The sequence below is a fragment of the Setaria viridis genome, chromosome 6, assembly GCF_005286985.2.
Source record: "Setaria viridis chromosome 6, Setaria_viridis_v4.0, whole genome shotgun sequence".
NCBI classification, from domain to species: domain Eukaryota; kingdom Viridiplantae; phylum Streptophyta; class Magnoliopsida; order Poales; family Poaceae; genus Setaria; species Setaria viridis.
This window is the reverse complement of record NC_048268.2, coordinates 24137158-24155331: the sequence shown is the minus strand read 5'-3', so window position 1 is coordinate 24155331 and position 18174 is coordinate 24137158. Positions and strand designations below refer to the sequence as shown.

Genomic DNA, 18174 nt, shown 5'->3' with positions numbered 1-18174 from the left:
ATTGTTGGAAAAGCTTATTAATTGTAAATCGTACGACATGCCATGTTACAAATATTTGTTAATTGTTAGAAAGTCTAGAAATAAGTGAAAAATACTTTGATACTTTTATAAATTATAATAGTCATTATTTTTTTACCAAGTTGTATAAGTGTATCATCCTTTTTTAGTTATTTATTATTGTTACAAATTGTATAAGTGTTTAATTCTTTTTGTAGTCATTCTTTTTAATGTTGTTGCCTACTATTTTTTAGAATAAATCCTTTTATATTATACTAGTTAAAATGGCACGATCAGAGGATGAGCATGATGCCCGAACAGCAGAGGAGCTCATATTTCAGTTGATTGCTGAAGGCAGCACAAACGATCAACCAAATGAAGAGATCGATCACAGCTAAGCTGACATCAACCTCAACATGGCTGGTGATGGCAACAAGGAGCAACCAATTGCCGAGGAAGGCAATGAGGAGCAACAAATTGCCGAGGGAGGCAATGATGGGCAACAAGGTGAGGTATAACAATTATTATAGGTAAACATTATTTGAATTCTCTTCTTATTAAAAGAAACATCATCATGCAACAAATTATCATTTTTTAGCCATCTGGATCGAGCAGCAGGCCTCAAAATAAACGAGGCAAGAACAAGAAGTTAGAGGACCGTATCATCATCACAGAAATTGTTGAAGATGGTGAACCGATTGCTCCTGGCAATGCTATGATAAAATTGGTGAATCAGATTGGATTTCTTGTCAGAGATAACATCCCAATCAGCTTTCAGAATTGGAAAAAACCTGGCAACGTCACTTCAACAAGCACGGTCCCGGTCCCCACAAGCACGGTCCTTTACGTACCTGACCAAGAGAAGAATATGTAATGGCAACAGTTAAAAGATAACTCCACGTTCGAAGATGTAGAGGCAGACAAAGTGAAAGAATGGGGCTTCAAGAAGGCTGCAATTGCTTTTCAAACGTACAAGAAAAACTTGAACAAAGAGTACACAAAGAAGGGGCTTACACCTGATTTCAATAAGCACTCGAAGTTAAGGGTTCACTGGGATTCCTTTGTACAATTCAATCAATCGGAAAGAGCCAATTGCAAACTCAGACCAACACCGACAATGCTTACAAGAAGCAAACTTTCATCATCTTGGGATAGGAGGTTACAAGTTGGGGATCATGAAATGGCAAAGGATGGAAGATGACCTAATTGCCAGGGGAATAGTACCACAGACTCTCGAATGGCCTGAGCGAGCAAAGAATTGGTTTTATGCTCATGGCGGCAGGCTTAATCCCAAAGATGGATCAATTGTATTCGGCAATGAATTAAGAGAAGCAGCTACGAGACTTGATGACTTAGTAAAGAAAACGGCTGATGGATCCTTCGTGCCTGATCGAGAGAGGGATGAGCTGACTATGGCACATGGAAATCCCGAACACCCTGGACGATGTCGAGGCAAAGGAGTCATTCCGTGGAAATTTGCCTTTCATGAGCACATTGAATCATATAGCAATCGCCAAAGAAGTAAGGCCGACCACGCACGATAGCTGCGAGAGCTACAAGAACAAGTAGCAGCATTAGAGGCAATAATGGAGGAAATAATCGATCAGCGTGTGGCGCTAGCTCTGAGCAAACAAGCCAGTGAACAAGCAGCTGCGGCAGCATCAGGGACACATGTCGATGTAAGCCTGACTCAGCGTCGAAGTAGTGTCGCTTCCACAGAAGCCCCAGCTAGAGGATCCTCTGAGATACTTGAGGACAACCAACACCACCCCATGGATGACATCACTGGGAGAGCCCATTGTGAGCTTGTTACTCCCATGAAAAACAAGCTCATCACGGTGGCTTATGGTGTGGCTAAGCAACCGATGCAAGGCCAAACACTTCATGGCGTGGAGGTTCCAGCTCACCGTTACGCCAAAGTTAGGGTGGACCGAGTGGTCAACGGTTGGGATGACCTGGAACTGGAGATCCCTGGAGGTGACGGGGAAAAGAATCTAGGAGAAGCTATCCATGGTTAGATTTTGTGGCCCAAGCGCTACATAAGGATTACGCAGCCGAATCCCCCGACCTTAGGATCATCTCCTCAAGGCTCAAGGGCAAGATCACCTACGCCATCTACCAGGGCACCCTCTCCACTACCAGACATGGATCCTAGCATGAGTCTAGTACTAGAAAGGGATTCAAGAATGAGTCCACCTCCACCTCCTATGAATAAGCCTTCAATTCCACCTGCACCTCCTAAGAAGATGCAGAAGAAGCAGAAGGAGAAGCAACCAGCTGAGAAATTACCATATGATATGATAGATGAGTAACTAAAGGCAGTAGTGGATGCTGAGAAAAAAGCATGGAGCTGCTCAAAAGGAAGCATGGAGGCGGAAATAGAAACAGGAGCCACCACTTGATAAGCGTAAACTTCGGTCTTTCATCAGAAGCATGGAGGTAGAGCAAAGGAAACAGCTAGAGAAACCACCACTATTTGATTACGACAGGCAGATAACAAATCAAGCTTCTAAGAAGAGGAAGAAAAGTGGGTCAACTATTCCTCAACATGGAGCCCAATCCAACCAATCGGTTGCCTCGCTCAAATGCTTTCTGAGTTTGACAAGAACTTGCTGCAATTCGCTAAAGATACAAATCTGACCGCAACTTAACTTCAAGGGGAGGATCACATCCCAACGCACCCTGGGGCTGCTAAATGGAAATATGAGTATGGGAAACCGCTTGTGTGGCCGCAGTTGGTGCAACGTCTCCCAACACAGATGTAAGTTGCACCAATGGTACATGGAGGCTACAACAGAGGGTTTTGCCGTGATCGAAGTTCGGATTGGTGATGAACATTATTTTCGTGGGGATGACATCATAAATGTGCTGCTGGAGGAATTGTATTTCCTGTTCAATCAAGATGCACTTGACAACACACTCATCAGTTGCTGGGTTCTGTAAGTCTTTAATATATTCCTCTAACTTCAAGATCCCCACTCTAGTCAATTTGCGATGTCTTAACTCATATTTGATTTTGTATCATGCAGGATGGAGATTCAAACTTGTCAGAGGAACAGATACTATGACGTAGGCTTCATAGACCTTGATGTTATAAACGAGGCAAATCTAAGAGATAAACCAAATCGAACCTTGAACAATATATATAAGTTCCTCGACAAGCAACATTACAAGAAGTACATACTACTAGTGTACAACTTCAAGTGAGCGTGTTTTCTATCTCTTTTATTTTCGAACTAGCAGTTAAACATAAGACTAACTAGCTTTAATTTGGTTGTACAGATTCCATTGGATACTCATTGTTGTTGTGCCTGATATAAGTGTCGTATATGTCTTCGATTCTTTGACGGAAAAAAACAAGAATGCACTCACATCATATACGCTATGTACAAAGCATGGGCTCGATTTCGTCGAACTCATGTAGGTGAATTCAAGGAGGAACTTGAATGGAAGAGTGAATTCCCGGTATGTGTTGAATTTTTATATCTCGTAACACTTTATTTAACACAACAAATATTTCATAACTTTTTTCCATATATATAGTATTCGAGATAGGAGACGGGTACTAATTTATGCGGATACTACGTATGTGAGTTCATCCACAGCTTTATACGTCCGAACCGTATGACCGACCACAAATTAACCGTACGTATACAAAATTCTCAACAATAAATTAGTTCTACTTAGAAAATTAATTCATGTGTATATACTTCAAAAATCAATTCATATGCTTATACTTCAAAAACCAATTTATGTGTATATACTTGGAAAAATTAGATTAAGTATTTCAATTTATTTGCTTATATTTCAAGAATAAATTCATGTGCATATACTTAGAAAAATTAGATTAAGTATTTCAATTTATTTGCTTATACTTCAAAAACCAATTCTTGTGTATATACTTAGAAAAATTAGATTAAGTATTTCAATTTAATTGCTTATATTTGAAGTAACTCAATTGTGCAAACCCATTGATCTACTATATATGTAATAAACTTTGCCAATGAGACAGATGATGTACAGAAAGGATAGAATCTTCAAGTGGATTTCTTCTAGACGAGGTCATAAATCCAGCGGGGGGGTTTTATAATAATGCATCAAATCTACAACACCGGCACGACTCGGGTTCAGAATAGTAGATGTGATATGTGTGTGCACAATATGTCTATATATATATATATAATATTATTCATATATGTGTATGCACAATATGTACATATATATAATAATATCTTAAATGTAATATTGAAGATAAATAGAACTTTATATATATTAGCGATATTAGAAGTAGTATACGTACGAATATAGAATAAATAAAAAGAAAATAAGAAAAGAAAGGAAAAAACAAATTAGTACCGGTTGGGGAGACCAACCGACACTAATTAGGCCCTTTATTACCCTCCCGCCACCCTCTCTCCCTCCTCTCTTGCCGCCCTCTCCTCCCCCTCAGCTCCTCCTGACCCCTTCCTCTCCCACTGTCGCCCCTCCCTCTCTCCGCCGATCACCATCGGCCTGTGTGATCTCCCTCTCCTCACCCTCGGCTGCCCCTCCTCTCCCTCCTTCGCTCACCCCTCACTCGCGGCAGTGAGGAGCGGCGGCGGGGTGAGAGCAGCAGCAGCACACAGATCCGGTGGCGGCGGTGCAGGTTCCAGTGAAGGAGCTGGCACAGATCCGGTGAAGAAGGAGCTGGTTGCGGTGGCGTAGGTGGGCGGCCCTGGCGGCGCGGCCTCAGCTTCCTCTCCCCGGTACGCCTCTCTCTCTGAGCCGGATCCGGCAGGACCAGGGCAGTTGGCGGCCGGCGGGGCGGCAGCGGCCAGATCTAGCAAGGTGCGGCAGGCCGGATCCGGCGAGGCAGCGCAAGGCCGGGGCGTGCGGCGGTCGGCAGCGCTATTTTTTTTAATAGGCCTTCACCACCAGTTCCAAAACCAGCGGTGATGGGGTATCCACGTTACTACCGAAAGTTAGACGATGGATCCAAACCGACGGTGAAGACTGGTGCTTATGGCTGGGCTTACTACCACGTAGTATGCAATAATTGTACGTAATACTAGTAGCTGATGATAAGTTTGATATAAGACTATCAAGCGGTCTCGACATTTCGCAATCTCGTGCAACACATGGACAGCTATACTACCGAGAAGTCGAGAACGACAGCCCAACGACTTGACAAATCTGTACAAAATATGCTAGAAAAATATTGCACCAATCAAACATTGCCCATCAAGGCCACCAAGGATACATGATGACAACGGCCAATCAGACTTCAAAGATATCTCAACATTATACACACAGAAAGAAGAGATGATGACTCCAGTTTAACTTTCATCGACGACTCCTATAATTACAACCCTCTTCCTGGACGCCTCCTCATTCCAACACAGGAACGGGATTCTTCCTTCTTCTGGCCATTAGCTCCAATGGCGCGCGTACCGATGCTCACTGCTCTCCTCGTCCTGTTCGCGGTAAGCGTCCACTAACACACACCTGCTGCACGCATCTTTTCTGACTTTCTGTGTACGAACAAGCACGGGCAAACTCAATATCTCTGTACGTCACATTGTTTCAGGTTGGACAGCAGAGCCATGCTTTCTACTACACCAAGTACACCCTTCCAGCTTCCTCCGTCGCTGCACGCGTCACCGAGGAGCTCGTCGACACCAAGATGGCCGTCTTCTTCCGCGAGGAGGCCCTGCGCGTCCGCCAGAGCCTGCCCTTCCGGTTCCCTGCGGCAGTGACCACCCCGCTCGGCTTCCTCCCCCGCCACGTCGCCGACGCCATCCCCTTCTCCTCCTCCGCCCTCCCGGGCATCCTCGCCCAGTTCAACGTCACCGAGGGCTCTGCCCAGGCGGCCAAGATGGAGGAGACCCTGGGCATGTGCGAGGACCCGGGCCTCGAGTGGGAGGCCAAGTTCTGCGCCACCTCACTGGAGGCCCTGGTCGAGGGTGCCCAGGGGGTGCTCGGCACCAGGAGCATCACCGAGATGATCTCCAGGGTGCCCCGCGCCGGGTCGCCGCTGCAGCCGTACACCATCCGTGCTGTGCGACCCGTCCGGGGCTCCAGCTTCGTGGGGTGCCACCAGAAGGAGTACCCATACACCGTGTACATGTGCCACAGCACCGGCCCGGCCCGGGCGTACAAGGTGGAGATGGAGGGCGCCGGTGGTGACAAGGTCACCTTGTTCTCCGTCTGCCACACCGACACGTCGGAGTGGGACAAGGATCACGTCGCCTTCAGGTTCCTCGGCACCAAGCCCGGCGGCCCGCCGGTGTGCCACGTCCTGCCGTACGGGCATATCTTGTGGGCCAAGAAATATGCTGGCCTCTCGTCGGCGTAAGGGATGAAGTGGTTCCTCTGACGTTATTAACGTTATCGCACGACGTGATGTGGTTGCTAATAACACACGTCAGTGATCATTCATCACGGACATAGCGTCAGGGGTCCATCGTCGCAGCGTAAGGGGGCGCATAATGCATGTCTCCGTAATGTATCAGTCGTCGTTCATCGGCTCATGCCACCTTGCATGTTCTCTACTCTAGCTACATCTCCACAGTGCCTAGCTGCTAGTAGTGCAGCGTCGTCTGTAATAAAGGTGTAAACTTAATTATTCAAATCTATGTATGTCGTGTTGATGTAAAAATACAGGGTTATTACACTACTGGAAACCCAAATTAATTTCCTTGTGTGTGCCGAATTTCCCTGAGGGTTTTTTCTGCACACACAGAGAAATTCACATTTCCTTGTCGATTCCAAAAGAACACACGGGCAAATACCAAAACCCACAGGGAAATTCCTCATTTTCTTTTGGGTTAGGTAAAACACACAGGGAAATTGGCTTGACGCACAGAGAAATTCCCCATTTCCCTGTGGGTTAGATAAAACACACAAGGAAATTCATATGACGCATAGGGAAATGATTAAATGAGTCATTTCCTTGTGTGTTAGCTAAAACACACAGGGAAATTGACATAACACATAGGAAATTACATTATCATGTGCGTAGGAACAATATATAACGAAGTTACCAACAAACATATATGTGAGATTATAGTAAACTCTCTCCTCTCTTGTAAAGTATAAGGTGATCCGTAGCTAACACATAATTTTTATGCAATAATATACTTTTTAAGAATTTAAATATATTTCCCTCTATTTATTGAATTACTAAGTGTGTGAATTACATGTGATGTAAAATTATTATTAAATTACAAAAATATATAGGATAATGTAATTTATACCACGTGGAAATTTTGAAGAAAAAAATTGAATCTTTGTCTACTTTACACTCCAGTTTTCTTTGTAGCTTTATAGTTTATTAAATTTAATAATATATTAAATTTCTCTGAAAATGATAAAATTTGGCTGGGACGAAACTACATCCTATTAACATCACTTAAAAAGTTTTCTTGAGAAAATCGAATTGAGGTAATGATGTGATTCATTTGGTGTTCATTTAAGAGCACATGTTTGTAGTCTACTCTCTACTCTCTAGCAAGATTCATACATATGTTCATTTGGACTACATGTGTTACAAAAAATGATATTTATAAATTGTAAACAAACATTTCCCAGGAAATTTTGATCATAAAAATCAAATTGTGATAATGGTTTGTTTCATTTGGCGTTCATTTGTGAGCACTAAGCACATGGTTATAGTCAACTAGGATAGTGCCCGTGCGTTGCTACGGGCATAAAACTTGATATCATACACAATTTCCAACTAAATCTGGGAGGATCATAGGTTATTCAAATAAAATTCAGAAATAATAGGAAATACCAAATGAGAGACAAGGCTGGACAAGAAGAAATTGAATTCTATGTTAACATGTGTTGTGAATCGATATCCACTCTACGAAATAGCACATCTATCTCCTTGATATATACACCAAGTGATGAAATAACCAGATTTTGACAATCATTTGAATGATGAAGTGAACTAAACACGTTCAGAATCTTCATATGATGCGATCAGTGCTCAAGGCTGAGGTGCTGCCACCCTACCATCTACCATAGCTGCTGCAAACTACGCCAAGTGCCATCCTGCAAACAGAAGCTTTTGAACATGTTACCAATTATTTCTCAGACCACTGCACATTCAAAAAAAAGTATCCAATGCTTTCAGGTTCACTACAAACAAGCAGGATTAACTTTTGAGCTTCTTAATTTTGTTAGGTTATCCATAGCTAACAACACATTCTTGGACTACTAAAGAAATTGTGTTGGCATTTACGAAACCATTACATATTTTCAGGCGCTACACTCAAATCAACAGAAATTAAAAAAGTGAAAAGTTGAACGCATTGAGAATTTGATCTAGATGCCTAAAAAGCCAATTGGGGTTACTTGCAGTCCTGCACTGCTATCTCAACATAACCTTTGTAAGTTATGTCTTCATCGAAGCACAACCTGCTATTATGTCACATAATATTTCCACAATATTTCCACAAGTTTAAGAATTCAAAGAGGAAAATAATGACCATGGCACAAAACCAAGGAATTAACTAAGATTCAGCTTTGTCACGATGCGCAAATCTCAGTCTAGTGTACCGGAAAGCTTATCTCATCTCCTCTGAATGACCAGAAAGCATGAAAATCACAGATTTGAGTAGTGCATGGAGAGTTCGTCAAACTATGAAATTGTGCTTCCTATCAAGTTCCTTGACCCTACAACTTAGAACCTAACAAAGGTTACATGCTAGAAGTTGCAGATTAAGAAATGAAAAACACTAACCTTGAGCCTAGTTTAGATCACAAACTAAACATGAGAATTTTTCAGCATAATTGTACATGTAGAGAATGGAAGGAAGAAGGGAAAAGATGTGTTATATCAAATGGGTTCGTGTTTACCTGATACTAAATTAGCAGGACAAAGGGAAAGACATAGTGTAGAGATGGTCACCTCGTGAGCTCAGTGGTTGCAGCAATCTGTCACTCTCCTGGTAACTTATTTCTTCTTCTCCATTATTCCAAATTCTTCACAAAGGAAAGTCAAGGGAAAGAAGGCAAATGAAATCCTCAAAAATGACAGAATGATAACAGAGCTAATCTCACGAAATGAGTACACACTAACTGTTTTCATTTGATTGTGCGCGCATGGAGGCAATGTTGTTAAGAAAATATCAACTCTAGATATAGGTAACTTTATCAAGCAACTTCCTGCTCATAAAAAGATGAGGAGTCCATTAAAATGAATTAAGCTGGATGAAAATTCACCATGATTTCTCAAAATGTACCAACCTTTGCATTCACTATGTGAGGAGTCCATTCCATCTCAAATTGCCTGAGGTAACAATTGTATATCAGAGTAAGCGGAGAAATGAGCAATCTGTAACTGCTAAAAGCTTATCTGCATCTGTATCGTAGATTACCTATTTTCCATTATGCCATGTTTGAAACAATTTATTCTTTCTCCAACAACCATATCAGCCTCGGAACAGTTATCTGTTAACACCACCGCCGCAAAGGACATGAAGCAGCGTAGATTGGGTTAATTTCCAATATACATCAAGATAACTGTCCATCTTAGATTTAGTTTTGACCTCCATGTTATTTCATGAAAACATACTACTGCATTAAATTATCATTGATAGGTAGGAACCGAGCAGCATCAGGGCTATAATTAACATAATTCAAAATTTTAAGCAAAATGACAGAGGATGCTACATTGGTAATCCAAAAACCAGGAGTCAACTAGGACACAAACTTTATAAAGTCAACTCATCACTCCTGTGAGACAATGAAGTAACATAGCACACCGATCAACATAAGAACTGAGTATAAGGACAACCAAGAAGACTTCCTGCTACAGTTGTGGAAGCAGTCGGGAATATGAAGTGTTTCACCTCAGACCATGCCAGTCCTCTTACCCAAAAAAGTCATGTGTTGTCAAGACACAGCCCAATGCTCCAACACTACAACGTAATAAAATTCATAAGTAGTGCATTCTACACACACAATACAATGGAGAAAAATCATCTCAATAATTTCCCTACAATCAGGACTGGTGAATGGACTTCGCTTTATCACAATAAAAAGCAAGCAGTTTTGCCTAACTTTAAGTGAGAAGCAAGATCTGTACCTCCATGAACATTTGCTAGTCTCCTTCATGTACTTCTCCCAGTCCAGCAACTCCTCCTTCTCCAGCTTCTTCTTGACGCCCCCATATGCAAAATAAAACCACAGTTAATTTGCGACGACATGCACAGCCTGGAGCACATCCAGCCCGGGTGCCCCGACTATCATTAGTGCTCCAGGAAACCAATCAACATAACAAAAGAAAGCTCCATGTATTGAAAGGCAGAGCTCCTAGCACTTACATTAAAAAAACATTAATGTGCAGCTCGGAGCACATATGTCAGCATATCCCTTTGGCCTATCTTGTCTGCTCAGGGTTTAGGAGCGAGCTCTCATCTATATCTCGCATCTGCCGACTTGGGCACAACACCAGTTCCTGAGCACTTGGGAAACTGTCGACACAACACCAGTTCAACACCACCTAGGAGCGAGCTCTCATCTGGATCGACCCTGATGTCAAGCTCTCATCAAGGTATGGGCCAATAACAACTTGCATGCCCTACATCGGCATGGCATAGGTCTCCTCCATTGCCACCCTGCCGATTGTGGTAAGGGCAATGGCCAGGATCCCTCATATAGAGGCTCTAATAACTTAAATATTTAGAATGCAAAATTTATATAGATCACACCTGTCCCATAAATTCACCAAATATTAACTACAAAAATGCTGACGTCCAAAAAAATTATCATGTTTGACAGTCATCATTTTCCAATCCTTGTAGCTTGGTATATACATTTTTTTTTGTAAAAGCTGGAAACAATGTCATAAATAACATCACTTGTTTTCATATGACCCTAATAAATGTGCTACTATGCTGCCCTTAACAGGCATCTGAATAAACTATTTTTGCATCTCACATGGCTAGAGACAAAAAACAAACAAACGATTTCAGCAGCTAGAATCTCATACACATATCTTGTATATCCAGATTAGGGTTTAGGGTTAGGATAGAATCAAACCATTAATCAGAGAATCCCTTCCTAACCTGATAACATATTTTGCAGTGATAGAATCAAACATTATCTTTGCTGATCGAAATTCAGTATAAAGTCTCAACATCTAAAATATATCTTAATTGATGCTCATCAGTTTTGAACCAGTGCTACATTGCAAGCTTCTGAGACTTATTGTCTGTCAAGAATCCCTTCCTAACTTGATAACGCCCAAAATTGTTAGAATTTCTAATCCAATCGACCAAACCATTAGCTGACAAGTATCTAGAAATAGAAACTGCAAACAGTAAAATTTGTACCTTGGCAACTCAAGTTATTGCTCCTGACAACTTGGACATGGCAATCTCATGCTTCTCCATGTTGAATGACACTGGGTAGCACTTGAGCAATAGCAAGTCCAGAAAATTCTACCTGATACAAAATTTCACCAAACAAACTAAGTGGCATAAAAAGAATTTGGTTTGCATATCCAATCTTCCCAAGAAAAGCCATAAAAACTTTGGTTGAATGGTAGGATAATGTAATTGGCCTATTATTGTAACTCTCTGAACTCCGCTTCTTAGCAGCAGCAGGCATTCCATTTGCAGTTGCTGCATCATCCTTTTGCTGGCCCTTTATCCTAAAAAGGTGTATCATTTTCCTAACAAAAGGAACTAATCAGTTATAAGTCCACAGATGGGTTAATAAGCATGGCTCAGCTTCATCTGAATATGCCTATAACTTCCAGGGATCATAATCAATGTTCAGGTACATCATTACTCAAATAAATTCCTTTAATTTTGAATAGATATGAATGATTTTTAAGAAAATTTTTGAATTGATATGAATGATTTTTTTTAAAAGAGAAAAATCATGTGAAACCTCACAAAAGTTCAAACAAGAAGCATATCATGTATTTTTGTCAATGGCTCCTCTCTATGTTCTATAAACACATCTATTCATTTCCTCTTCGATGGATATTTTTTAATGATATGATGATGCCATGTGCTTGAAAAATAAAGAAAACACAATGACAAAATTCACCGTGCTATATCCAATCATGAGCATTATTTGCTGAAATCACAAACCCGTCCATAATGTATACTTAGAAGATCAATTACCTTATTTTGTGCAGCCAACAATGAGTAGATCTGATTGACTCCATTCAGGGATGGTTGAAAGAACTTACCCCTGCCATTGTTAATCATTGATGTCTTTGATCTCACAAACTCTGTTAGTCTCACAACCTCTGCTAGTCTGAAAATAGGAATAATTATCAAACTCAACTCGTGTTAGTCTGACAAACCTCTTGCATTTCCAGCAACATTAATCTTATCATCAACGCAGCTTATTGTCACTGATCAAAAATCCGTGTGGGTTCTTTTCTGAAATTTGTGGCAAACTTTACATTCAGACAGATGTGCTTAGCAAGAATCAGGCATAGCAATGTATAAAATCCAAACATCTAATGCAGACCTTTCACATTTCAGGGTAACGTTTATATGCCATAAAAGTCACAATCAATTCATACAACTCCAGTCAATTATGGTTTTGTTTTGCGCTGCAAGTTCTATCAATTGCAACCAAACAACAGCTTTGGCTACTTCGATTTGGAGGATCTGTGTTGTATGGCTCAAAGCAGTCCAATCCTTGGTACAATTTTTGTCTTAACTGCTGACACCATCTCTACCCCATAGCCAAATGAGCCCAACAGAAAAGATAAAATAGCCCGCAACAAAATATAAAAGACAATAGGGAAATATCAATGCTTCATCCCCTTTTCTCAGAATCATCCACCTTAAGTTTTGCCCAAGATAAAAGCTCCCAAAGAAAGATTTGATGGCATATGCATACATTCTCATACAATACAAAATAGTCTAGAATTGTGGTTACAAGTTAATCAGCAGAAGCACAAAGCTACATTGAAAAGAAATAAATTTAGAACAGAAAACATACAGACATTGCTGATTCGTTAATGTTTGAAATACTGCAATATACCTTGGCAATATGCATTGCTCAACCATCAGCATAGATCTAGAAATGACCATTTTGGAATTTCCAACATATTAACCAAATGGACAGAAGAGGTAAACAAAACCATCCCTAGAATAAAAGCCATAATTGCTGAGGACAAATTTCTATCAGAGAATGATTTGACTGGGAAAAGATAAACAAAATCACAGGAATTTGGAATTGGAACTGAATGAAGAAGACAAATTAAAGGAATGAATCGGATGAATCGGAAAGGAAGGAGACCTACCTGGTACTTTTCTAGGCCGGCTGTGGGCTTGGTCGAGGAGTCGGCACTCGGAGAGACCGGGGATGAAGTCGGCGAGGCCCTCGTAGTCTGAGCGTGGCCCTGCCTCCAGCGGCGCGTAGACGCGCACCCTGGCGCGCACGAGGCGCCGGTTCCGCTTCCCGATCTTGAAGACCTGGATCTCGAAGCCAATCCGTTGGTCGGCCGCGGAGCAGTCCGCGGCAGTGGCGAAGCAGGCCGAGGGAGCCGTGGTCAGGCAGAATGCGGGTGGCTGCGGCGTTGTAGGGCGAGGGAGTAGACAACGTTTGTGGGCGGCGGTGGCGTTGTAGGCTGAGCTAGGCAAGGTGATGCGGACTGCTAGCGGCGGCTGCGATGCTGGGCGAGGGAGGAGGAGTAGGCGAGTGACGGAAACATCGGATGGTGGAGCGTGAAGCGCGGGGTGCGAGGAGGGGCAGTGGATGGCGAGCGCAGTGGGCTTCAAAGGGCGTTCCATCGGAGGGCGGACCGGGTTGCGCGGAGGACGCGGGAGCCAGCGGACGGGTGAACGGAGCAGAGAGGAAGACGACGTACGAAGTTTTTTCTTCTCTTTGGTTTTTTAGAGTAGTAGAGACTCTATACTCTCTCCATCAAGATTTAAGGCAGGCCCAAACTAGCTACTGGCCTCTTTAGGATGCAGCGATTCTAGACGTACGATCTAAATCGAACGTCTCACGACGTGCCCGCACGAGTTAAAAACGGCCGGCCTCTTCTAACCCTAACCTTATCCTCCCTCTTCCTACCCCGCCGCCTCTGCTCGAGCCCTTCCCAAGCCGTCGCATGCTGGAGAAAGCCTCCCGAGGCCGCCCGCTCGATATCGTCACCCCGGGGCTGCCCGGTCCAGCGCCCCGAGCCACCGCGCCACCCCACGCTCACATCGTGTGGAGAGCTCACGGATCCGTCGCGGTTCATGACGAAGGCCGGCGGCGGTCGCGGGCGAGCGAGCGATGTGGTGGCGCGGCGGCTACGCGTGCAAGAGGAGGCCCACGGGGAGCATGTCACCGCAGGGCACATCTGTGGCTGCTGGCCCAGGTAAGCGAGCTCCCTTGCTCCTTCTCACTTACTCTCTATTGTTCTCCCATTTGAAAGCCAGTGTTGCCGCACTCCTCCATTTTCGCAGCCATGGAGTTCTGGCTGCCAGGCTGCTCGAGCACGCGCTCCTAGCGGATGCGTTCCTCGTGGAGGCGACAGTGGAGGCCGGACTGCGGCCGAGACTCCGGCCATGTAGCGAGCGGCCGAACCTCTAGCAAAGGTGGCAACCTGACCTGAGAGCGGAGACCACCTCGACCGGTAACCCAATCCTAACAGGTTTATTTTAACTGCAAGTAAGGTGTTTGACGAAATGCCTCCTCAGCGGTCGACAAGACAACAAATCAGGAACACGCCATGAGATCCAGGTGATACTCCTCTTCGTTGGTCCCACCTCTGTTGTCTACATGTGGTGCTCTGAAACTCTGATATGTTCTTGTAGAGAGTAGAGACTAGATATTAGAGCACTAGATATTAGATATTATTTTCTTGCAGTTCTCTGTTCTTGTTGAGATATATGATTTATGAGTGATTACAGATGCAGCCATTATTCGGGATTGACGTGGATGGATCCATGTCTATGGATCTTGGATAATTCCATTTTGCACATGTGTGACTTGCTGGATAGAGATTAATTGAGTTTATACAACCGTGTGACTTGAGTAATTTGGAAATTGTTTATCAAAACAAATTAATTCACGTGTGTGCACAGGTTGCTGGAAATATGCCAATTGGAATGTTACCAAATAAATTGACTGTATGTCGCTTCTTTCTGTTGTCTGTCTAGACCAAATGCAGGTTGTTGGAAGGTTACTTCTCTCTGTAGAGAAGGCTGTCCAGTTTATTTCCCTCTTTGCTGCTACATGAGAAATATTTAGCCGTCCAAATTCTATTTTGATGCCTGTTGCCATAACATCTATTTGGAAAATAATTAACAGTTGCATTCCTCGTAGGATGTCTTGCCTTATTTCCATCTTTCTAAATACTTATGCGCCCATGTTTGGAGACTTGCTTATATGCAACTTGATCTATTCTTTGTACATAAGACATTAGGAATTAGATGGAAAAATAACGGCAGTAGCTAATCTAACCCATTCACTTGCAGGCTACTGGTTCTTCTCATGCTGCCTCGGAATGTGATAACAATGACAATGATGGTGGCCACAATAGCAACAGTGGAAGCCAAGATATGTGATGGGCTCGTCAGTTGTGCAAAAACAGCATGCTATTTGGTAGTTTTTGAACTTTCACTGATGTGAACTCAACTTGTAACGTTTTGAAGTGTTTGGTCTGCATACACTTAGTTGGTAGGAGATACACTTGCTTTAGGGAAGACATGTGACACAGTGACAATGGTGTTTGAGCCAAACATTTGGACATCATCTTATATGTATGCTGTGTGTAATGGTCGAGCTCTGGTGTAGTTAAGCAATTTGTATGATTAAGTTGTGGTGTGCCATAATTGGACTATTATGTGAATGATTCAGATTTAATTGAAATTACCATTTCTTGAAAACAAATAGTTTCCCATTGCAATGACATCATCAAGGATTGTCATATTTCTCTGTCGGTAAACAACAGTGAAGATAGTAAATTCTGTCGGTTGTAACCCGACAGGGAAATTGTTTTCCTGACGGTAAACTGGTTGGTTATTCTCTGTCGGGCATTTGTCGACGGGGGAAATTTTCAAACCTGACGGAAGACATTTCCCTGTGTGGCAGATACCGACAGAAAAATGACCAAACCGACAGGGAAATGAAAAACCGACAGGCAAATTTTCATTTCCCTGTCCCTCTATCCCTGGCGGATTTTTTTTTCCGTCAGTATTTTGAATTACCTTCCCGGTAGTGTTAATAATTAAGTCGTACGTCTCATGCTCAAAACCGTTCTTACTCCCTCTGTTCCAAATTACTATTTGTTTTGGCTTTTCTAGATCTATAGCTTTTGCTATCACTACCGGAAAACACGGGTTTAGTCCCGATTGGATACGGCCATAGATCACAAAATCTAACCAAGACTAAGTTTCGAGACAAAAGGGGAGATCACCCGGGACTTGCCCCTTTAGTCCCTGTTGGTATTACCGACCGGCACTAAAGGGGTACGTGCATGGCGCATGCATGTACCCCCTTTAGTACTTAAGACTTTTTTTCAAATTATTTTCCATATTAATATTGTATCCAAGTCGTATATATATTTCATGACATATATATATACACAATTCTTAGTATATTATACACATCAAACTAGTATTTATGCAATTACTATATATACAATAATTTATCCTCTTCGTTCTTAGGATCATCCCGTCGTGGTGTTGCTCGGTGCGGTTATTGAACGTCCATCGTAATAAAATTCTCCCGCGGGATTTATCATCTCGTCCACAAGGAATCCTATGAGACCTTCTTGATTGCCAAAATCCTCTCCTTCTCCAAGAGTTTTTGTTGAATATTAAACATCTGTAAATTGGAAATATGTGAATGCTACACAAACAATTAAATATAAGAAGCTAGAAAATAATTAATTATTAATAGTTTTATTTTACATACATTTATATCATGCAACGATAGCACCTTGTCATGCACAAAATTATTCATGTTCTCACAGACGTAGTATCCACATAGATTATTGCCTCGTTCCTGTATCCACTTTAGTGGGGAAAAATAAGTTATGAAATATTCGTGTTATAGAATGTACAAAATGTGCAAACTTCATACGTACGGGAACTTTGTATTGAATGTAAGTTTTCCTTTGAATTCACCACGGTGAGTCTTAAGGAATCGTTTCCATGCGCTACGGATTAAAATAATGAATGATACAGTGTTAGGTGAAAATTTAGGAAATAAACTTTTGCATAGAGATAAAGGTCCAGAATTATTACAAGTTTAGCATGTCTTGAATGTCTTGGTATTCTGCCAGTGGTTTCCTCAATGAATCAAACACAACAATGTGGCTTTTATCAATCATAACTATTAGGAGAATCCAGTGAAAACTGCATACATAAATGTTCATATTAGAGCTAACTAACACTAATTAGGTAAGGAAAGGGAAAAAAAAAATAGACGGTACCCACACTTACTTAAAGTTGTATGGCATTAGTATGTATTCTTTGTAATTTTGTTTCTCCAAGAAATTATACACTGCCTCCAATGTTTGCTTTGGTTGATCCCGTATCTGCTTTTGGTTAACAAGCGATGGATCCATGAAGCCAACATTGATGTATGATTCTCTACGGCACCTCTGAATTAGCATCCTACATAAAATCGAAGATGAAGTTAGTAGGGCGACGCAAATACAAAAAATAATGGTCTGACCAAAAATTTACATATTGATAAACAGAAACTTACAGAACCCAGGCGCTGATGAGAGAGACGTCAAGGGCATCCTGATGGTACACTTCATATATATCCTTAAATTCCATCCACAGGAGTTTCTCATCTTTGCCAAAAAAAATCAATCGGTTAACCCAAAGAGTGAACATGAGCCTATCGTTAGCAGAATGCTCCATGTACCATTGGTGGAATTCTTACATCTTCGTAGAGAGCTTTCGTACCAATTCAGGCCTTACTAGAGGCTTGCCTACCTCAAAGGGCCATTTAGGTACAACTAGCTGTGGAGCTGGCAGTTCAACTTTCCCTAGAACTTCAGCGAGCGACATACCTGTATCTTGCATAAATCCATTGACTTGGATTTGTTTTTCTAAGGGCATTGCTGCTATTGTTTGAGCGTCTTCATCTAGTAGATCCCTGAGCTGGGGGATAGTACGACTGGAAGATGACGCTCCTCACCATTTTTTCGTCTTATCAAACTTAACTAACGAACGCTCATAGTTCAATAGTAAAGTCCTCTTTACT

At 42.1% G+C, this 18174-nt stretch overlaps 1 protein-coding gene and 1 long non-coding RNA gene across 2 annotated transcripts; both read left to right on the top strand.

Moving 5' to 3' along the window:
* Positions 1 to 5227: 5227 nt before the first annotated feature.
* LOC117859662 (protein RAFTIN 1A) lies at positions 5228 to 6652 on the top strand. Its single transcript, XM_034742824.2, has 2 exons — positions 5228 to 5459; positions 5564 to 6652. The coding sequence occupies exons 1-2, from the start codon at positions 5415 to 5417 to the stop codon at positions 6329 to 6331; spliced, it is 813 nt and encodes a 270-aa protein (XP_034598715.1). The 5' UTR covers positions 5228 to 5414; the 3' UTR covers positions 6332 to 6652.
* Positions 6653 to 14020: 7368 nt separating this feature from the next.
* On the top strand, positions 14021 to 15822 carry LOC117859744 (uncharacterized). The gene is made up of 3 exons (XR_004641288.2): positions 14021 to 14326; positions 14415 to 14691; positions 15429 to 15822. It is a non-coding gene; the product is annotated as an uncharacterized lncRNA (long non-coding RNA).
* Positions 15823 to 18174: the final 2352 nt, after the last annotated feature.

What these genes read in the sequence shown, in the direction of transcription:
- LOC117859662 (XM_034742824.2), top strand. Translation starts at nt 5,415, where the DNA reads ATGGCGCGCGTACCGATGCTCACTGCTCTCCTCGTCCTGTTCGCG. An exon ending in CTCTCCTCGTCCTGTTCGCG is followed by an intron (nt 5,460 to 5,563) that starts GTAAGCGTCCAC and finishes ACATTGTTTCAG; the next exon opens with GTTGGACAGCAGAGCCATGC.